The sequence below is a fragment of the Poecilia reticulata genome, linkage group LG4, assembly GCF_000633615.1.
Source record: "Poecilia reticulata strain Guanapo linkage group LG4, Guppy_female_1.0+MT, whole genome shotgun sequence".
In the NCBI taxonomy this organism is placed as follows: domain Eukaryota; kingdom Metazoa; phylum Chordata; class Actinopteri; order Cyprinodontiformes; family Poeciliidae; genus Poecilia; species Poecilia reticulata.
Window position 1 is genome coordinate 27,952,408 of NC_024334.1, and position 21,450 is coordinate 27,973,857.

The following is a 21,450-nucleotide window of genomic DNA, read 5'->3' on the forward strand; positions in this document are numbered from 1 at the left end:
TTCTGTGAGGTTTCTAAACCTGGAATCTCTGTTCAGTGGAAGAAGAACAATGTGCCTCTGAGAGCCAACAGGAAGTATGAGATGAAGCAGGAAGGCTGCTTTCTACAGCTTAACATCAAGRAGATCAAACCAGAGGACAGTGGCTGCTACACTTGCCAAGCAGGAGAAGCAGAGACTAGTGCCACTGTCTCAGTAAAAGGTTTGTTAATTTGGTAMAATGCTTTTTAAATACTGCAGAAAGAAACTTMATTCAGAGCAAACTTCATTCAGAGMAAGACAATTTAATRTTGGCTTTTCYTGCTATGCCAAAGCTGGATCTTTATGCATTACTTATCTTCTCAGAGCTTCCCCTGTTTTTCAAGGAGAATTTGAAAAATGTCACCATTGAGGAGGGAGGGACAGCCTCTCTTTGYTGTGAGGTATCCAAGCCTGGGCTATCAATACAATGGAAGAAGAACAGGCTGCCACTGAGAGCAAACAGGAAGTATGAGATGAAGCATGATGGCTGCTTCCTCCAACTTTACGTCAAGGATCTCACACCTGAGGATAGTGGTACCTACTCATGTCAAGCTGGAGCTGCAGAGACTACAGCAACTGTGACTGTGAAAGGTTGTACAACATTGTTAACTCAGTAAAGCCTCCATGTGTGTATTTATTGTGCAATGTATGGTTTTATCAGATGRTCTAAATGTTTTTTAGTATTAAGAAAGAAATTTAAATTCTGGCATATTTTCTCAGAACTTCCTCCCTTCTTCAAGAAAGAGCTAGTAAGCATGGAGGCTGACGAAGGTGGAGCAGCATCTTTATGYTGTGAAGTGTCTAAACCTGGAGCGTCTGTGCAATGGAAGAAAAACAAGATGCCACTCAGAGCCGGTAAGAAGTATGAGATGAAACGAGAAGGTTCCATCCTTTATCTACATATCAAAGACCTGAAACCTGAGGACAGCGGCAGCTACTCGTGTCAAGCAGGGAATGCAGAGACCACTGCAACATTATCTGTGAAAGGTCTGTAACAAAACAGTTTGAAGCAAAGTCATTTGTATCCTAACAAAGACACCCCAAATTATTATTATTATTTTTTGTTTTTTTTTTGTTTTACAGAACATCTTGTGTTCTTTATCAAGGAGTTACAAAATATGAATGCTGAGGTAGGAGAGATGATCTCATTGTGCTGTGAACTTTCCAAACCTGGGGTTTCAGTGCTGTGGAAGAAAAACAAGCTGCCACTGAGAGCCAGCATGAAGCATGAGATGAAACAAAATGGTCGCCTCTATCAGCTTGACATCAAAGATCTCAAACTTGAGGAYGGTGGCAGCTACACATGCCAAGCAGGGAGTGCAGAAAGCACTGCAAATGTGGCAGTTAAAGGTGTGTTTATTTTAACTTTGGGCATTCGCTATCAATTATTTATCAAATATGCTTTTCTCAATCTGTTGGTTACATCGACTTAGCGTAGGATCGGTGCTTCTCAAACATAGTGTGTGTCAGAAATTACTGCAGCAGGTGCAGCAGTATGCCATATCTGCCAGTTACTGTACAAATATGCCACTGCTACAGCATTTCCACAACTACTACTCAAATATGACATCAATGACAAACACAACATCAATCTCATGCAACACAATGGAAATAATCACTCACATTGGCTTGACGGATTCCTGAACTGAAGTCAGTTGATAAAAATGTTCTAACCACTTATAGCTCTCACAGAGCATTTCATTCATAAAAATGGGGTTAAAAAATACAAGATGGTACCCTGTTCTAGAGCATGAACACTGTGATCCTTTTATACATGCTTTAGTCACACTGGAACCACATAAAAAGCTCCACAAATATTTCAACAATGTGGTAGGAGTTGATCCTTAATTAAAACCTGCTTCAATTTCGCAGGTTTACCCTGTGTAACATGCATTTTGCTGGCACCAATATACATGTCAAGATAGAAAATAGTGCTTTAGTAAGACAGTTGTTGCTCTAAAAAGTTTGGTAACTACAGACTACTGAATGTACAGTACACAAGAAAAATTAAGCCCTGAAAATGTTTTACTCACTTATTTGACATTGTACAATATATGTTTCCTTTCAATCCCGTTAGAGCTTGCTTCATTGTTCATCAAAGAATTACAAAGTGTAGAGGCAGAGGTTGGCAGTGCAGCCTCATTGTCCTGTGAGTTATCCAAACCTGGAGTGGCTGTTCTGTGGAAGAAGGATAATCTGCCTCTGAGAGCCGGCGAGAAGTATGGGATGAAACAAGACGGCTGTTTCCTGCAGCTTAACATCAGGAAGCTCAGTTCAGAGGACAGTGGTAGCTACTCATGTCACGCCGGAAATGCAGAAACGTCTGCAACAGTACAAATAAAAGGTGTGTATCTTTTTTTTTTTACTTAATCTTGGATGACTACTGTAATGATGTTAATACTATTTTTCCTTCTTCTGTGAAGCATCAAAACCTCCATCAGAGGAAAAGTCTAGAASAGCATTGGCGCAGATGAAAAGTACTATCCCTACACCAGCTCCCGCTTCAGAAAATGAAAAGCCCAAGCTTCCAGATCCCAACCAGATTCCCCCAGAGCCCAAGAAGAGGGCAAATAGGAAAGCATCTATTACTTCTGTCGAAAAAGACACAGAGCAAGTTTTTGGCGTAAAGGTGTCTGTGCARAATGTGAATAATGAAGTCCAAGAGGGTGTTCAACATAAAAGATCTCCAGTAGAGAACTTGGATGTTGCTCAGAATGGAACAAAAGTGGAGAGGAGTGAAGACAAAGGGAGTGAAGTGCACAAGAAAGAGGTTAAGACAGTTCAGCTACCAGAGAAGGATTATAAGGCTGGCAGCAGGATCGAAAAGACAGCTTCACCTCTGGGTATGGAAAATGATCTTATGGAAAAGAGACAACCAGTAGGAAATGTAGGAAAATTTGTTAAAGTCATCCCTCCAGTAAATCAGTCAGAAAGGCTTGTGGGTAACAAAGTGRTTGAACTGAAAGAGGCAGAAAAGGGTTGTGACACTGAAAAGGGGTTGAAACAACARGAAAACTCTTCAGAAGAAGCAAATGAAGTTAAACAGAAAATAACTCAAAAAGCGACAATTTGGAGAAACAGTCAGGATGAAAAATATGTACAAGAGCAGCTTAATGGGAAAGAAATWAAAACAGATGTCAAACCTTCAAAAAACAAAGGTGAAGTAGAAAAGACAGAAGAGGAGACTTTGAAACCACCAGTAAGATCTAAGGCAAAGGTAGCATATGGAGAGCAATCACTCAAGTCTATTATGAATCAAACAGAGGAAACAATTCCTCAACTAATCAAGACTTCTCTTAAAGATTTTGAAGATCATAAAGAGAGACAAAATGGGCAAGAGTTCACAGAGAAGGTATTGACACAAACTCCCAGAGCAAACCAGCAATCAATAGAAGAGCCAGAAAAGGCAGATGAAATCCTTCAATTWGCACCTCCAAAACCACCTGAGAGRAGAAAGAGTAAGATAAAAATAGGAATGGAAATACATGAGTCACGGGACACAGAGACAGATCAAGATGATGTACAACCTAAAAGTGTTGGAGTAAAGTCCCCCGAGGAGAAGACAGACAAACAGCTAAAAAAGCCTTTGAAGAAAGACGTTGAAGAAATTTTAAAGTTAGAAGGAAGTAAGTCTATCACAATTGATAGTGAAGCAGAAGATAAACTTAAGCAACCAGTAAAACAACCAGTAAAACCAATTAAGAAGGAACCTGAAATTAAACTGGCTGTTGAGCCATTAAGAAGAGTGGAGGAAACACAATCGACTAAAATGGAAGATGACATTCCTCTGCTCTACATTTCTGAAGAAGAAACTTTCTCAGAGGCCTTAACTGAGCTCCCTCCTAACCACTTCCAACCTGCTGTTCCCGAGAGACAAACAGGACAGCAACTTATCCAGGAGATCCAGCCACCAGAACCGTCTCCCCTGGAGACTGACATCATCATAGAGGATGAACCCGAAATGCAAGAAGCTGCCATTAAGATCCAGGCAGCATTCAAAGGCTACAAAGCTCGCAAAGACATGCGACCGGTCTTTAAGGAGGTATTCAAGAACCAGAATGCAGATCTTCACGGTACACTTACATTAAAGTGTGTTGTGGATGGAAGACCCAGCACTGTRCGCTGGTTGAAAAATGGTCAACATGCTATAAATGATCCTCGATGCCGGGTTGAAACAACAGAAAAGGGAGAATGTACACTCGTGGTTAAAAACTTGAACAACAGCGACAGCGGAGTTTATACCTGTGAGGTGGCAAATAAGTTTGGTGTGACCTCCTACAATGGAAACATAACCGTAGTGAAGACTGTGCAACCTGTTCCTGCAGTCCAGAAGCCTGTACACCCACCACTAGCGGCTATAACTCCTTTGCAGCTTGCTCCACAGAAGCCTGACACCCAGGACATGACACAGACTCAAAGTCTGACTCAGAGTCAAGCAGAGCTAGCTCCAATTGCAGATGCTGAAAATTATGTAGAAAGTGTGAGTGTTTCCCTGTGGGATACCTACCTCTTGACAGAACAGAACAATCAAACACTCCTGGAAGAGAGAAGATCTTCACTCATTGCTGTCAGCTCCTGTAAGTTGCACATTTGGTTTTCAGTAGTTAGCACAAACCAGGGCTATCACTATAAATTGTCAACTTTCTACCTTTAATAGTGTCAAGTCCTTCAGAGTATGACACAGCTCCAGATATAATGGAGCCTGTTGAAAGTATTCCAGTGACACCAAGGTAGTTCTCCTACATTGTCCCTTCATTGTAATGCTCATCTTGAATGTTGAATGTTGTGCTCCCGAAACTGAACTGGTCTTCATTGATATTTTATCAGGGAAGTACCAAAACCAGCTGATACAATGCAGCCAAAGGATAATAATGAAGAAACAGCTGCTCCGAAACCTCCTATGAAACTGCTGAATGTTAAAGGTCAGCAAAATGAATTGTGTTTTCCATAAATTTGTGTTTTTAATTGCTGGGACAGAGTACAAAACACTATTCCAAAAATAATTGTACATTTTGAAATGTACAATTATGTTAAAATATAAAAAGATGAATAAATTGGGAAACTTATCCCAAAATAGAAGAAAATGAAGACTCTTTTGTTGAAAAAATTATTTGTTTCACATGTGAATGTAACATGCTTGGAGTGGCCTTAATGATATTTCTTGGTAAAACATTCAGATTTTTTTCTCAGCTGTGTCCTACAAATGTTTTCACATCAGTAGCAGTTTCCCAGCATGGCCACTAAGTGTCACCAGTGAGCCAATAACTTTAGAAACAGATTTTGTTTACCTAAGCCTGCTTACGGTTCAGGTAAAACAAACAAGCAAACAAAAAAACATACAAAAAGCATACTTTTGAACAAACAAAATATAAAATTGCATCTTCCTGTCTTTCAGGCAGCCAGTCACTGCATGTTGGCATTTTGGATAATTTCACTTGGGTTGTTTTGTTACATTCAATGCAAGATCTTCAGTCTCTCCAAATCCAAACCATTGTTTGTTTTTTCAGAAACTGTACAGATTAGATTAACAAAACTCTGTGTCTACTCATTATTAATACATCACCTTTTACATAAAAATGCTGTATGCATTTTTTGTAAATATGCATACAGCAATATTTCTTTCCATCTTACTATTGTTTTTTTACAGCCAGATTTATTTACTGTGCTACTTAAAGAAAGTTTCCCTCTGTTCTAATTTGAAGGACCTCATGATATTAAGCTAAGAACACCATCTCCAAAGCACCATCGATCCCACACACCTTTAACAAGTACTGTGTCTGGATCTGAGTCAGAGGGTGAAGAGGACAGACGAGAGGTACATTTTACATTCTAATCATATTTGTAGCAAGTTTAATTTAATTAAGTCATTATCCGATTAGTAAAATTATCTTACCATTAAAGTCTAACCTACTTAATGTTTCCTTCTTCAGATATTTGAAATATATGTAGCTCGAGCCGACTGCAATCCTAATATTGGAAGTAAGGACAGTTTTATTCTGAAAGAGGGTCAGTTTGTGGAGGTCCTGGACTCTGTTCATCCTGACAGATGGTTAGTGAGGACCAAACCAACCAAAACCAACCCGTCTCGGCAGGGATGGCTGTGTCCTGCCTATCTGGAAAAGAAGAGAAAAGTAAGTTGTACAAATATTGTTGGTGAACCTACGTAGTTTTAAGTTTCTATGTAAAGATGAACTCATACATTTACATAAACCATATAACTGTTCCTTAATGTTTGACATGAAGCCAGACTAAACCCTTCTTGTTATAGGTCAGATAGGATTGCAAGAAAATTCAGATATAGATCTTTAGACATTTTTATAGCTGTTCTCAAATTCAGAAGTTTAGATTTATTTCCTTATTGCTTGGTTTAATTGCCTGAACTGTATGCCAAATATTTTTGGTATTCTTCCACAAGCTTTTCACAAGTTTGAATTTGTCTTATCTAATGACAGTGAGATGAAATGTTGTACTATTCATGAAAATATCTGGTATCAACTGTACATAAACACATTTTATATATGCCTCGATTTTGTTCATTTACCAGCACAGATATGAGAGGGCTTCATGATAAATACCTRGCTATCATTTCCAACAGGAAACCTTCCCACAAAGGAGAGTTGCTCAGGAGGATCTCGATGGAATTGGGTCTACAGGGGAAGAGTATAGGAGAGCACTGAGGTCTGTTCTTCTTATTTTTCATGATACATTGATTTTGTGACATTTGTGATCAGAATTTACTGGACTTAGGTCAAACTAGAATGTTCAGTGCATCACTTCCAATTTTCCTGTCCTTCCTGAAATCTTTAGTCAGCTGATCCAAGGCTTGATTGATGGAGAAGAAGAGTTTGTAAAGGCAATGAAGATGTTTATCACTCACCAGTTCAACCATCTGGACTATAGCCACCATGTCCCCATTAACATCCTCAACCAGAAAGAAATCATCTTTAGGAACATTAAAGATATTGTTGGTTTACATGAACGGTAATATAACCAGCTCTCCATACTTCTGATATTATTGGGCTCATTTTTTTAAAGAAAATGCCATAATACAGTCCTCAGTAATACATTTACTTTCAGTTCCATCCTCCCTGGCCTGAGGGGCTGCRTTACAGATGATGATGTTGCCATGTATTTAATCAAGCACGCTGAATATTTTGAAAAGTATCTTCACTACATGGTGGGGCAAGCACAAGCCGAGGCCTGCATCAGTGACAAGGCTGTTCAGCAATACTTCAAAGTAATTTTTTAATCTCTTTCATGCCTGTTCACAAGATTTAAAGTTTAGAAAGAGAGCTTGCACCAACCTAAAGTTTATTTCTTGTCAATGGCCATTCAGGAGATRGCAGCACCTGAGAAGCCTGGTGATGCCCCTATTATGGATGTCCTTACTTTCCTGCAGCAACCAGTAGAGAGGATTCAAACCTACCAGGCTTTACTGAAGGTACCAAGCTTTTGAACTTTTGTGATGCAGAAAACTTACATTATTTATCTTTCAAAGGGGATTTAAGTTCATACTACATTAGCTGTTGTACTACAGCATAGCTGGACACAAGACTGAAGATGACTGTATCTGGTTATATTTGCAGTCGGTTACAGTCTGATTTAAGTATTTAATGGAAATGTTATAATAAAGTATACGGTATCTATCCATCCAGAAAATCCTCCATCAACATATGCTGAATAAAAAATTTAAACTGGGGAAAAAGACATGGAAAAAACATGGACTACTGTTAGAAACTCTTTATATACAATACAAGCTCTTCAAGTCATATTTCTGCTTTCACCAATTTTAACCAGTYATTGATTGATTGTCAGGAGTTGATCAAGAACAAAGCGAAGAGCGGCCAGAGCTGCTACCTTTTGGAGGATGCCTTCTCCGTGGTGTCCTGTTTGCCCTGGAGATCAGACAACCTGCATCGAGTATCACTGATTGAAAACTATCCAGCTCCTCTTACTGCTCTGGGTGAGCCTGTACGACAGGTAAGGAGAAAAGACAGCCATTTTTTTCTTGGGTTTTAAACATTATTTTTTTGTGAGAGTTTTGTTGTCAAAAATTTGCTTTCTTCAAGCATACAAATCTTTCCAATTCCAAGGCAGAGTAGCAGTTCAAATAAAAACCTTTGAGTTACATGCTTCCACACTAACATGTCTTTGTTTTGAAGCACTTAGTTCTTCTTATAATATAGAATATTCAGTGCAATTGTCTCTAAACTGTGATTTGTTTTTACCTGTTTAGGGAGTCTTCACAGTGTGGGAGGAATCTCCAGAAGTGAAAACAACCTCTAGGGGGCATCAGAGACAAGTGTTTCTCTTTAAGGAATGCATTGTACTGTGTAGGGTGAAGAGAGATGGCAGCATGAATCGAGACACTTACAGCTTTAAGAACAAAATGAAGGTAAGATCAGCACATCTGCCTTCTTTCCGCCACAGTATTCCATTGTTGGTGAAGCAAATTTTCACCATGGTGCAAATGTGCCTGCTGTCATTTTACTTTGGTGTTTTTGATTCAACAACTTGCCCAGCTGAATGATGTGGAAATAAAGGAAACTGTGGCAGGAGAAGACAGGTCCTGGGGTTTGTGGCATGAGCACAGAGGCTCTATACGGCGTTACACTTTGCAGAGCAACTCCACTCTGGTTAAGCTGTCCTGGCTGAAAGACCTGAAGGAGCTGCAGCAACGATCCAGCCTCAGCAATAACTGTAGGTCTTCCTATGTTCTTCAGAAATGTTAGCAAGCCACCAAATAAAAGTGGGGAGGTTTTGGTAGCTTTTACATATTGAGCATTTCTCTGTTTATGTTATCATCTATCATCAGGCTCTCCAGTGTTTGAGTCTCTGCTTTGTGATTGCTCAACACAAATTGGACAGACAATCAAACTAACCTGCAGAGTATTGGGATTTCCAAAACCAGTGGTCAGCTGGATCAAAGGTTTGCATTTCTTCAGTTTYTTCTTGAAGTATTAACAGTTTAGAGGTTGCAAATGTGGGCCATGACTTGAAAACTTCTAAATCTTTTCTTATATTTTAACCTTTTGTAAACAACACTTGCTTTGCTGGGTAAAGTTTGATTTGTTTTTATTCATAGATGGTCTTCCTTTGGAGGATGACCCACGCCACATCATCTCAGCTGACCGGTCAGGAACATGCAGTCTTGTCCTGGACTGCCTTACAGCAGAGGACTCTGGTCAGTATGTGTGCTATGCAACCAGCTCTATGGGCAATGCTGGCACTCTGGCTAAGGTGGTGGTGCAAGGTGAGTAAACTGTAACATGTAACATGTAAATTGTAATTGTAACATGACAAACTGTGAAGAGGTTCAAGAAATGCAATGCTTTTGCAAGGCCCTTTGTAAGCGATCAATACAATTTGGCTTCTTGTACCTGTTGTGCAATTATGCTGTATTTACCACTCCATCTTTTCTACCATGACAAATGCCAGGTAAAATATTATTGACATTGGTGGTTCTTACCCCATATCTGGCTGTTTCTTTTCAAATTATTTACGTTCACTTTGTCCTTTTCTCCAGCTCCACCCAGATTTGTGAGCCGACTAGAAAGTGCTTGTCTGATTGACGGAGAGGAGATCCAGTTTTCATGTTCCACTCTCACAACCCCTTTACCAAGAATCAGGCAAAACACAGAGATAATCATGTTACATGTCACAGCTGATGGCCATGTGTCTGCTGACAGCAGAAATTATTCTGCCTGCAGGTGGTTGAAAGATGGCAGGGAGCTGAGTGACAGCAATAAATACTCCATTGTGAACGACGCCCGAAGTGGAATCTTGTCTCTCACAGTTATTGGAGCAACAGAGGCAGATATCGGACAGTATGAGTGTGAGGTATAAAACACATTTCTCCTTTACTTATACTAGTGGAGAGTGAATAGTATTAAAACAGACAGTGTCACTTYCTTGTCAAATATTTTCTTTTCCTTAGSTTTGGAATGAACTTGGCTGTGTCAAATGCAAAGCAGGTCTTTGTCCTGCCTTTGTACCGCCGGCTGACAGTRAGAGTGACCAATCACAGGACTTACCTGTCAAAGGTAGGACTGTCCAAGCCACTGGAGTCAACACCCATGTGAAAACCCATGACAGCGTTTTCATATGTGTGGTTTATCCTTTTAGCACATTAGCTGCATTTCCAAAGGGTTAAAGCACRTGCCATTATCAAGTTTTACTTCCAACATTATCACCCTTTCTCCATCACATTACGTGACATCTCTTTACAATATCCATAAATCTGGCCTGGTCAGTATCTTTCGAGCACTACCATTCATAAACTCCATGAAGTGTGCTGTATCTTGAAATATTACTCACATACTTACWTTGTTTTTCCCGTATTTCATACACTCTTTCACCAAACATAGTTCCAGYWACCRTTTGACTAGATTCCAAACTATTATGGCACAGGGTGCAACCTGCGTAGCATTTGATTTAAAGTWTGCACCAATCATAATGGTATATAGAGCTTTCAACTACTTATAGGGATTTTAGATTTTWTATCCTCAAGATCTATAGAGCTTTCAGAAGATTATTYATAAAACACAATACTGCTCTTGAAGATATCTAGCTTTGAGTTTTCTTCTCTCTGTACCATTCCTACCCTGAAAAGTGTTGGTCTACTAGTCCTAGCWGTTTGTATCCGAGATCATTTTGCTGGAAAAAGATTTTATTTTTATGTTTTACCATTTGGCGGATCACTAATCCAAGATAATCAACTTGAAAATTGTCTAATTCCAGCTACCACCCAATTTCTTGGTGCATGTCTAGTCCTAACTATTGATTGTTATCAAGAGTCTGGTAGACTCTTTTTGTTATGGTTAGACTCTTATTTATTTTACATAGACTCTTATTTATTTTACATTGACTGATCCAATTCATCAAAAAGTAAAAAAAAAGCATGATTATGGTACTTTATTTGAAATTTCAGGATATTTCTTTTTTTTCAGATCAAAAAAGGCAAATGAATATTTTCAGAATGCATGACTACTTCTCATTGCAAGTATGTTTAGTTACKCATATTTGTTAATGAACTCAGCCACAAATAACCTTTAATGACACACAAATATTTGTCATGTAACGATGTTAAATGAAACACTAAGCATATATYTAGGTGTAAGTCTTCTCATCTATATGTGCATAAATTTCAGCTATAGCAAAGTGCTTCGTTTTCTGAACAATGAGATCTGGTTGTTTCACGTGCATTTGTAAAACCAACCAGTGCAAAGCAGTTCATACAACAAATACTGCAAAAAAGAGGGCAKATTATTGTGTTTTGCTAATTTTCTCCATTGTGTGGAAGCTAACATATGCATGTAATTAACACATACAACTTTTTGCAGGCAGAATGTTGATTTTTGGAAGGAAACATGAAATGTAGCCATTGCACCTTTACCTCTCTTCCCTGTAGCCATAATATGTGGGATCTAGTTGGTATCATTCATGATAGAATTCATACTGTATTCCCCAACATCCACGAAAGATGCTAAATGTATTGTATGGGGTGTTCATTGTTTTTCATCATGTTTTTACTTTTCACAGAGAGCATGGATTGTAACAGTATGTGTTCCTACTGCAATGTTTATATGCAACGATCAGAAGACTGAAGGTGCCAAAAGCTAATGGCGAACAGGATAATATTGAAAACTTCACGTCAGTGTTTTTGTGTAGCAGATCATAAATCGGYTAAACGGAATTTAAGTGAATTGTACTTCTGTATTTTTCATACCATATTTGTTTGTCTTCCCATTGTCTATAACCTACATGATGTTTCCCATTTTCCCTTCACTGGTCCTAAAGCAGGGGGTTCCTCACATGGACTGTTCCATGAAAGTCATCACACTCATGATAACCAATAACCACTCAACACTCCCTTTCTCTTCCTGCCAACGCATGCCCAGCTAACTCTCCACTCCTACAAGATGGTCATGTGCTGGGAGAGTGTATCCTTCCTGCCCGTGCAGGAGTGGGCATGTGATCATGTCCTGTTGATGTGGTGGGTTAGATGGGTAAAACCCTGACGCTTCAAGGTAAGACAAACTGGGTGTTTGCTGTTCCTGGATTGTAAGGTAATGTACTTTCTGTAAAAAAAATTGTTTCCACTTTTAGTAAAAAAATAAAAATTACAAAATTCTTAAATTATTTATTAATGTTTAATTTTAAAGTTTCCCTAATTGGTGTTTTGGTTTTTCTAGAAGCTGACTCAGAGGCTTGGTCCACTGCCTTTGTTAAGAAATGGCTGCAGACTGATTTCAGCCCTTCTTCTATTGCAAAGACACAATTTCCCCCTGGATCTTCTGAGCAGTAAGTTTTTTTTTAATTTTTATATTTTTTTATTATAATTTGCATGAACTGTGTTTCTCCATTTTAAATAACTATATAATAATTTTAACCTTATTAAAGCATTGTGGCAGTGCAGGTTTTACCACGATAACTGGTCCTCATCAAGATAATGAGATTAGAAAAAGGAAACAGTGTACTGGTGTTCACGCTAATCTTTCTTCATATGAACAATAATGAGGATGACATTATATATGATTTGCTCTAGAGTCTGTGCTCCTCACAACAAAGGGGTATTTTTCTAGACTCTTTTACTGATCCTTCACAGCAATCTTTGCTGTTCTCAAAATGTTTGCACCAAGAAGTGATTTTTATGCTAATAAATTAACCAAGGTTACAGTTAACATTATTGGTTGCGCTAAAAGAAAATATATTGATTTTGTGTTTGCTAATGTTATTATTGTGTTATTATTGTGAGTTTAACTAATTTTATCTAAATGCATTTATGTTTGTGAACCTTCTGTCTTTCAAGTTGTCTTATGCAGAGGTGTCCGATCAAAACCAACGAGATTTTTGCTTCCGTGTAATAATTTTTGTCCATGTTTATTAGACTTTTTGAAAGTGATATTTAGTATAGTACTTTGAGCCAATCACATTCTGTGCATCTTTGCCTATCTTCAATACCAGATACAGCTCTGTTGTGGATGTTCACCCATCTGCAGTACAGCAGTCCTCATGTTATCTGGAAGACGAAGAAGAAGAGATCTATATTTCAGAGGCTTTGCACGAAATAACAGATGGTAGTTTATATTTTTCAATGCAGAATTAAGTCAATAAATTGTTGCATTAATAAATACTGATACAGCTTTCTTCTCAGCTCCTCCTTTGGTCCAGGTCCCTGCTGAGGATCTGTGTGTCGAACCTGGGCAACCAGCAACATTCATCTCCATCATCACAGGAAGACCCACACCTAAAGTACAGTGGTACAAGGTAAAGAGTCACACAAAGGAGAGTTTTCCCTGGTTGCAAAGAGGATTAGATGAACAATTATGCAAGTATTATGCAAGTCTGCAGTTATATGATGTAACTATTCTGATACTTAACCAAATAGTTTCTCTATTTTCATTTATTTCACTACATTTAATGCAATTTCTAAAACATTATATCATCCATGGCCTTGCAAAAATACTAATACTTTTTGTATTTACTACTTTTTGTATTTAATACTTTTTGTATTTATTTCAAATATGTAAATGATATCCAGCTTCCCACTAACAAACATTTTACAAAATCACATAAAATTTAAGGAAGCACAATAATTATACAACACTATAATTAAAGAAAATTTACCTTAATTTTCTATATTTTGTTACTTTTCAGTCAAAGAATGGGTTTTTGTCTGATTAAACAGAGTAAAATTAACTTAGTTTGGAAGAAAAACTGATGGAAAACTAATGGAATGGCTTAGATGAAAACATATTCATGTGTTAGAATCGCCTAGTCGAAGTAAAGGCTTTAATCCAAATGAGAACATGTGGGAAGAAGACTGAGCAAGCTCTCAAAGAAATGAAGAAATGTGGAGGAAAAAAATCTGTTACTTTCCAAAGAAACAAAGCATAAAATATTTAAACAATATTTAAAATATGTTATTTTCCTTCCGCCATGCATACAATTCTAACAAAATACACCATATTTTGTTGTTGTAATGTGAAACATTTCAGGAAGTGTCAATGCCATGTTTGATCATATGAGCTCATTGGTTTTTCTATTAAAAGCTGATTCTCTCCTGTCTAAAGGATAGAGAGCCCCTTGCAGCCAATGAGAATGTGAAAATAGTCCAACATGGTGCTCGCTGCAGCCTAACCATATTGTGCCCTGAAGGAGAGGACAGTGGCATATATACCTGCTTTGCTCACAACGACTCAGGCCAAGCCTCCTGTGAAGCTCAGCTAACAGTTGAGGAAGGTCAGCAGTTCTAATCTACATTTTTACACTGGTTCTGTTCATCATAACGTTATTAAAAAGGAATGATTAGAGCAGCTGAAGCATAAGGGATAATGCAAGCTTTTGTACTCTTAAGGAAGTTGAAGAATATACACTGATTGCCACCCAAGTGCCAAATTTATTTACTAATTTTGTGTTTTCCTGTAGGTCTGCTTGATCCTCAGGAGAGGGAAGTGGAGCTGGGGAAGAGAAGGAGATTATTCTCAGTCTATGATGTCCATGAGGAAATTGGAAGGTATTGCTCACTTTCCTTTTGATATCAGATKTTTGTAGGKTTTTTTTTAAGGCACAGCATATCCATTTTCTTTTTTKTGTGTGTGATTTAGGGGGACATTTGGGGTGGTGAAGCGTGTCATCCACAGAAGAACAGGGGAAGTGTTTTCTGCCAAATTTCTGCCTCTTCGGAGCAGCTCTCGGACCAGGGCCTTCCAGGAGAGGGATCTTCTGTCTCGCCTCGCTCACCCCAGAGTGGCCTGCCTGCTGGACTTCTTTTGCACCAGACGCACCCTGGTGTTAATCACAGAAATGTATCCTTCCTTTTCAAACTACCAAACTAGTTATGGGTTTGACCACATACTCTATCGTTGAGTTCTTAACATCATCCCCAGCTGCTGTTCTCATGGACTTCTGGACCATTTATTGATGAGAGGATCTGTCTCAGAAAAAGAGGTACAAACCCAAATTTTAATTTGACTAAATCATCAGAGCTATACAGACATAATGATCATTGGGGAACATTATTTCCTTTCAGGTTCAATTTTATGTCCAACAAATTCTAGAAGGGGTTTGTCATATTCACAGCATGAACATSATGCACCTGGATATCAAAGTGAGATTTTTATTCAGTGTCGACTATCACTTACATTTTCTGGTGACTCTCTGCCTTAACTGAATACTTTTCTACTCCTTGTAGCCTGAAAATATATTAATGGTGTACCCGCCCAAAGATGAGATCAAGATCTGTGATTTTGGCTTCTGCCAGGAAATAGACACATCCCGACACCAGTACAGTCTGTTGGGTACTCCAGAGTTTGTTGCACCTGAGATTGTACATCAAGAACCTGTCACTGTGACCACGGATATTTGGTGAGATTAACTGATTATGTGTCCTGAATTTGCTATAACCTGTAAATAATTTAATTGTTTGTACTAAACTCTAATAATCTGTTGATCTGTTAAGATAATTACTACAAAAAGTTATGTTTTGTTTATATCTCATACTTTGTCCCATCAGGGCTGTCGGTGTCATAACATTTCTGTGGTATGTATTCAGTGATATTCAAAAATAAACTTGAATTATGCAAAATATAAAAGTTTAAAGTGTGTAAATAGCAGTAGAGCGTGTTTTTCCTAATTATTTATTGCGTAATTTTTTTGTCTYGACAGTCTGGTTTGCCGGTGCCCCTTTGTGGGCGAGACTGACCGTGCAACATTGCTCAGGGTGGGAGAGGCAACTTTAAACTGGGACGCCCCGGACATCGTATGCAGGAGCCCAGAAGCCAGGAATTTTCTCCATACAGCCCTTCAACCGGATCCAGAGTACAACAGCTCTTATTTTTCATTAGCCTTATGCCTGTGTAGTTTTTCAATTCTTTAACAAAAATATGACAAGAGCCCTTAATTAATAAATGAAAATAGATTTCACAGTTTTATGGCAGCACAAAAAAAAACAAAAGATAACTCAGTCTCAAAAAGTGACGACTAGTTAAGTTGCAACATTTACATTTGTAATGCTAATTTAAACTATACATTTGCTGAGCATATTRCTATTTAAACTAAGGGCTTCAATCACAGAACAGAAAATTAACAAAAATCAATATTTCATTTCAGCTAAAAAAAAAAAAAAAATTCAAAAATAACATTTTAAAACTGTTGATCCCAAAATTATTGACATTATTCAAAATGGAAGAGACAGAAGAACATCACATTCAGTGAAAGAGGAGAGCACTGATTCGTACAGGTCAAGAAATGGCAACAGTATAGCTACTCATCCAGACCTCCCACTGYGAACAATTAAAAAATCTAAAACATCTCTAACAGGTTAAACATGCAGCATCTTTTTAGAGTGAGACGATGATGCCCATATTTGCACATTTATACCAGGGATGCCAGTAATTATGTGTTGTATTGGTTTGTATCCATCTGACAAACCTAAATATAAATGYTTGTGTAATCTGATTCAAAGATGCTCACGAGTTTTATGTGAGTCAGTGATAACAGTATCTTATTTTGTTGTGTAGGACTCGACCATCTGCCTTTGAGTGCTTGAGTCAYGAGTGGCTTCAGGTGAGAAAAAAAAAAACAGAACATTGAAGGTTTTGTGCTAATAAGCTCTGACGCATTATCTGTAATTATTCCCACAGGATGGAAATGCWGGGGAGGACACTRATGAAATCAACACGAGGAGTTTGAAAGACTTCATCTCTAAAAGGAAGTGGCAGGTGBGTCTGARTTATCTGCTAAAATCAAAGCCCCTCTCCAGGAGAAAGAAGATTAGTTGGAGCAGCAGGCATGATGAGGCCCATGGAGGAGCTACAGAGGTCTATTGTTGGCTGTGAAAATCATCAGAGACAGCACTCATCCCATCTACTATCTGTTTGACCTGCTGCCCTATGGCAGGCACTAGAGGGCCACTCTAACCAGGACAAACTGGCTCTGGGATCTGAATGWTTGAGTCAGTCAATGAATACACTTTATTAATCCCAGAGGGAAATTCRCATTTCAACACAACCTGTCCAAATATAGACAGGTGCCTGAGGCTATCTATATGTATATGCATTAGTTTGTGTTCGTATATTACAAAAAAAAAAATAAAAAATCCACGAAAGACAGTTTGTGGCTTTATTGTGACAAAATTATGACACTACAAGACACTGTAACTGTTTCAACAAACATAAGGTACGTTTTTTTTGCTGTCACAAAGTATTTCAAATCATTTAACCAGTTTTTTTTTTTATTTTTCTCCTCAGCGTTCTTTGACATCCATCGGGTCTGTGCTCACTCTGAGGCCCATCCCCGAGCTGCTCGATGCTCCTCTCAGAGAGACGTCGGTTGCGGTGCCCCGCGAGCCGCAGGAGCACAGCAGCACCTCCCTGAGCAGCGGCTCCTCATCGGAGTATGATGAGGCCGACTCTTGGGACTTTTTCCAGCACTGCAGCCAGACAGAGGAGGAGGAGGATACAGAAGAAGAGTATGACCCCTTAACAGAGAGGGCACAGATCTTGCAGCCGTATCCTAAATGCCTCCTAAGTTTACAAGAGGAGGAGGTAGGGGCTTTTGGGGAGGATGAGGATGGAGAAATGGGAGAACGAAGGAGTGTTACCGAGCGCAGCATGAGCAGAGCATCGATTGYGTCATCAACAACAACAACAGGCCAACAGACACCTCAGAGGGAACGACGCTTCAGCAAGGATAGCAACCGATCTCTGTACCTCTCTGACGGCGACGAGGGTTCAGGAAGTGACGGAGGCCGCATTCCCAGAGGAAGCGTCATCCGAAGCACTTTCTACAACAGCTCTCAACAGCTTTCCCCTCTGTCTGCGAGACACATGACTTTGAGGGACAAATTCCAGGCGAAAAAGCAGGAAAGAGGCCGTAAGCCTCTCAGGAGGAGCTTCTCGGGGCGGCTCAATGAGCCTCTGATTGAATACGTGGAGGATGAACCCGAGAGCAACCGTGGGCAGAGACGAGGATCCATACAGCCCAGCATGCAGAAGTCCTCTTCGTTTGATGATGGGGTGGGCTTCTCCCACACCAACGTACAGCCACACAGACGGAGCAGGTCTCTTGACGAGTATTCCCGTCGATCTCCCAGCTCAGCCAGCCATGAAAGCGCACACGAAGAAGAGGCCTCTCACAGCATGAAGAAAGAAATCACAGATGGCGAAGCAGCTGGGAGAAACTCACTAATTTTCCAGAAAGCTCCGAAAGTCTCAGGACAAAGAGGCTCAGTCACTCTGACGCAAGGGGTATTTAGTGGATCATCTGTTCCATCAGAGTTCCTTGCTGGAGGCAGAATGAGATCCAGGCTGGGTCAGGACCAGACTGAGGGAGACACTCTGACCAGCTCCCAGGGATCTCTGGCTGAGTCTTTCATTCTGGAGCATGGTGGATCTGAGTCTTCAAGTAGAATAGGCTCCTTTGATGAGCTCAGTCATGGTCATGTTGGAAGGAGATACCGATCAGGAGGGAGTGATGAAAATGATGAACACAGTGAACCCCTGATTACACCCTCCCCTACCCCATTTCAGGAAATAAAACCTCGAAGTTCCCGTCCTCAGCCTCCACCACGTAATCGGACCCGGTCCAATCCCAACTTGTCTACAATTAGCAAAGGTCAGCCAGAGAGGCCCTCAATGCCGAGCCCCAGTCCAAGCCTCTGCTCTCTAGGAACTCCTGAGAGGCCTCCCAGAGCCCGGGACAAGAAAGAGGGCGCCATGCTCCAAAGGCATGCATCTGCTCCGGCTCTGGAAGCGCGCCCACCGACTGGAAAGTCCCCCAAACTGGGTCTCCTGAGGATCTTCCGCAGGCAGTCCTGGACCGGCCACTCATACACCCAGCTGGAGAACACGGAGCTGGGGCCCACACTGGGAGAAATCATGAAGCCCGATACGCCCACTATGTCTCTGAGGAAGAAGATGAGAGCTTCAGCCTCCAGTCTGACCAAACTGTTTTCCAGGTCCTCCAGTAAGGAAGACGTCAGTAAAGGAGGTAAATTGAGTTTTATTTGTACATAATCCCAAATTAGGGATGTAGTTTGTTGTTTATAACAGATTAATAATTTTTTTTGGATGTTTAAGGGCCAATAGTAAAAGGATCCGCTGCCATCCCAGCTGAGAGGGAACAGAGCAGTGGTCTCGAGACCCCCAAAAAGAGAAGCTCAAAGCTCCTCTCATCTTTTAAAATACCACCATTCAAAAAGATAAAAGGTAACAAGAAAACACTCTACAGTTCATCATTTATGAAACATCTGTTTAATTTATTTTCTTCATAATCATRTCAGTTCGTCCCAGCAAAGCAGAGGTGCTCCAGCTAGATGGAGGCGGAGTCCTGCTGGTGTGGAGGCCTGTCCAGTCCGATGACCCGGTCACTTACTGTGTGCAGTATTGTTCAGATGGTGAGTTTCAGTTGCAAATGAAAATTTACATTTCATAAAGTGAAACATCTCAAAATCTCTTTATATTTGCTTTTTTATTCTTTCCGTACTTTGAAAAACCAAACTCATCTACATGTCGTCAGGTAGTCGTGGTTCCCAGTGCTTGCAGTGATCACTTTGTTTTCATTCTGTTGTTTTATAGCGAACATTAATAAAAGCTTTCTCAAAGGCCTTGAAAGCTGTTTCTTTTTTTTTTTTTTCCTTTTTTTAGTTTTATTTTTCTGGATTGGACTCCTGTGTGTTTCCCCAGGTGGCGAGTGGACAGTCCTGTCAGATGAGGTGGCAGACAGCTGCTACGTAGTGAAGGACTTACCGAAAGGGGCGTCGTATGTGTTCAGGGTGGGCTGCGTCACCAGRACAGGAGCAGGACCTTTCAGTGAAGCTTCAGCTGCCATTGTCATGTCCACTCATCCTGAAGGTATTAAAAGCTGCACATTGTGTTAGCTGTTGCAAACTATYCTAATCATTTCCTAAAGTTTTCTTCTCATAGAYCATAGCACACTGTTTCRAAACCTKCAGGTACATCCATGTAGAAGATAATCCTTCATGTATTTTTATTATTTTGCAGATATCCGCATTCCTCTCATTCAGACTGACTCAATYGGGTCAAAAGTACCTGGATCAGAACATCRAACCGTAAACAGGAACTACAGCTTCCTGTCTGAGATCAACAGGTAGATGTCACTGATGGCAAAAAGTAGTKTAGCAACAATTTGACTGTTTCTGTTTGCTCAGCAGTTTCATATCTGAACATGACAACTTTACAAGTGTATTGTTGAGATCAAAGTTATCTGTAAGCTTCAAAACTGGATTATTAATGGAAGGAGGGGGAGCTACAGTTTTGTGCATTTGCAACTCATTTAAAATAGACCTTTATCTCTTGTTCATCCCAATTAAACATTTTTCTTTTAAACTTCCTGCATTCTCTCAGGGGTCGTTTCAGTGTCATAAACCTGTGCAGGGATGTGGAAACCAGTCAGGTATTCGCCGCTAAGATCACTCCCTACCAGGCCGAGCAAAGACAGCTGGTGCTGCGGGAGTACCAGCTGCTCAGGAGGCTGCACCACCCCCACCTGGTTCAGCTGTACGCTGCTTTCATCACCCCTCTGTATGTGCTGCTGGTGGAGGAGCTGTGTCCCGGCAAGGAGCTGCTGCACAGTCTGGCTGCAAGGTAAGCTCAAATACTTTAAGCATTTCATTTTAGATACATAGACTGGAATGAGACTCTGTACTGTCTTTTTTTTTTTTAATTGTAGTTCAAAGAACTCATATAATGATTTCAGTGAGAACACAAAACTGCCTAGAAACTTTGCATTAGTTGGATTTAGTTTGAACTCAGATATTATATGATTCTACGTCCTTAGAGACCTGTATGCAGAGAGTAATGTGGCCGAGCTGCTCCATCAGATTGTCAGTGCAGCGGACTACCTCCACAGCCGCCGGGTCATCCACCTGGACCTGAAGTCTGACAACATGCTGGTGGACGATGGCAACCACCTGAAGATCATCGACTTTGGCTCAGCTCAGTCCTTCGTACCCGGACAGCCTCTCAACATCGAGCACATTCACGGCTTCTCAGACAGCAAAGGTAGCAGTGTGTGGGGGGGCGGAAGGGGGTTTCTTCTTTTTTTTACATCTGAATTTACAAGCAAAAATATTGTTTGCAAGATTTTAAGATCTAACATACTCAATGTTTGACTGTCATGGCCTTCCAATAGACTGCTGCAGAAAAGGTGCGCTTTACTGAAGAAAGGCTGAATGGTTGGATGGATGGAAATAACAGAGCCTAACTTCATCTCAGCTGATCTTAGCTACCATAATCTAACAAATACAAGTCCATTTATCGTTTATTTTTTACCCAATTACAATTTTAACCATTTTCCATATTAAGAGGAGAATAAATTGTTTTAATGGACAATACTCTGCTTCTCTCTGCTTTTATCAGTCTATATTGTCCTTCCTAAAGCTCCAGAAATCCTGGAGGGTCAGGGTGT

The 21,450-nt window shown here is 40.0% G+C and overlaps 2 protein-coding genes across 2 annotated transcripts in view; both read left to right on the forward strand.

Moving 5' to 3' along the window:
• The window catches only part of obscna (obscurin, cytoskeletal calmodulin and titin-interacting RhoGEF a), a 49,239-nt gene extending 32,610 nt beyond the window's left edge, over window positions 1-16,629 (forward strand). Inside the window, exons 32-65 of the mRNA XM_017304275.1 lie at window positions 5-199; window positions 343-609; window positions 739-1,005; window positions 1,102-1,368; window positions 2,096-2,362; window positions 2,442-4,595; window positions 4,676-4,748; window positions 4,846-4,940; window positions 5,721-5,833; window positions 5,949-6,149; window positions 6,614-6,696; window positions 6,826-6,999; window positions 7,096-7,255; window positions 7,355-7,459; window positions 7,834-7,998; window positions 8,255-8,413; window positions 8,541-8,718; window positions 8,834-8,947; window positions 9,104-9,271; window positions 9,545-9,647; window positions 9,729-9,858; window positions 9,956-10,061; window positions 12,213-12,321; window positions 12,985-13,097; window positions 13,175-13,287; window positions 14,094-14,262; window positions 14,449-14,536; window positions 14,628-14,828; window positions 14,910-14,970; window positions 15,053-15,130; window positions 15,215-15,387; window positions 15,536-15,562; window positions 15,688-15,840; window positions 16,542-16,629. Coding sequence (XP_017159764.1) covers window positions 5-199; window positions 343-609; window positions 739-1,005; window positions 1,102-1,368; window positions 2,096-2,362; window positions 2,442-4,595; window positions 4,676-4,748; window positions 4,846-4,940; window positions 5,721-5,833; window positions 5,949-6,149; window positions 6,614-6,696; window positions 6,826-6,999; window positions 7,096-7,255; window positions 7,355-7,459; window positions 7,834-7,998; window positions 8,255-8,413; window positions 8,541-8,718; window positions 8,834-8,947; window positions 9,104-9,271; window positions 9,545-9,647; window positions 9,729-9,858; window positions 9,956-10,061; window positions 12,213-12,321; window positions 12,985-13,097; window positions 13,175-13,287; window positions 14,094-14,262; window positions 14,449-14,536; window positions 14,628-14,828; window positions 14,910-14,970; window positions 15,053-15,130; window positions 15,215-15,387; window positions 15,536-15,562; window positions 15,688-15,840; window positions 16,542-16,614 — 6,902 coding nt within the window. The 3' untranslated portion in view covers window positions 16,615-16,629. The remainder of the gene's footprint in view (window positions 1-4; window positions 200-342; window positions 610-738; window positions 1,006-1,101; window positions 1,369-2,095; window positions 2,363-2,441; window positions 4,596-4,675; window positions 4,749-4,845; window positions 4,941-5,720; window positions 5,834-5,948; window positions 6,150-6,613; window positions 6,697-6,825; window positions 7,000-7,095; window positions 7,256-7,354; window positions 7,460-7,833; window positions 7,999-8,254; window positions 8,414-8,540; window positions 8,719-8,833; window positions 8,948-9,103; window positions 9,272-9,544; window positions 9,648-9,728; window positions 9,859-9,955; window positions 10,062-12,212; window positions 12,322-12,984; window positions 13,098-13,174; window positions 13,288-14,093; window positions 14,263-14,448; window positions 14,537-14,627; window positions 14,829-14,909; window positions 14,971-15,052; window positions 15,131-15,214; window positions 15,388-15,535; window positions 15,563-15,687; window positions 15,841-16,541) is intronic.
• Window positions 16,630-16,658: 29 nt separating this feature from the next.
• LOC103464178 (striated muscle preferentially expressed protein kinase-like) overlaps window positions 16,659-21,450 on the forward strand; it is a gene marked incomplete at its 5' end in the record, with an annotated part of 5,082 nt that continues 290 nt past the window's right edge. Inside the window, 10 exons of the mRNA XM_017304276.1 lie at window positions 16,659-16,742; window positions 17,271-19,011; window positions 19,101-19,229; window positions 19,304-19,417; window positions 19,707-19,874; window positions 20,025-20,130; window positions 20,388-20,627; window positions 20,821-21,044; window positions 21,175-21,189; window positions 21,402-21,446. Coding sequence (XP_017159765.1) covers window positions 16,659-16,742; window positions 17,271-19,011; window positions 19,101-19,229; window positions 19,304-19,417; window positions 19,707-19,874; window positions 20,025-20,130; window positions 20,388-20,627; window positions 20,821-21,044; window positions 21,175-21,189; window positions 21,402-21,446 — 2,866 coding nt within the window. The remainder of the gene's footprint in view (window positions 16,743-17,270; window positions 19,012-19,100; window positions 19,230-19,303; window positions 19,418-19,706; window positions 19,875-20,024; window positions 20,131-20,387; window positions 20,628-20,820; window positions 21,045-21,174; window positions 21,190-21,401; window positions 21,447-21,450) is intronic.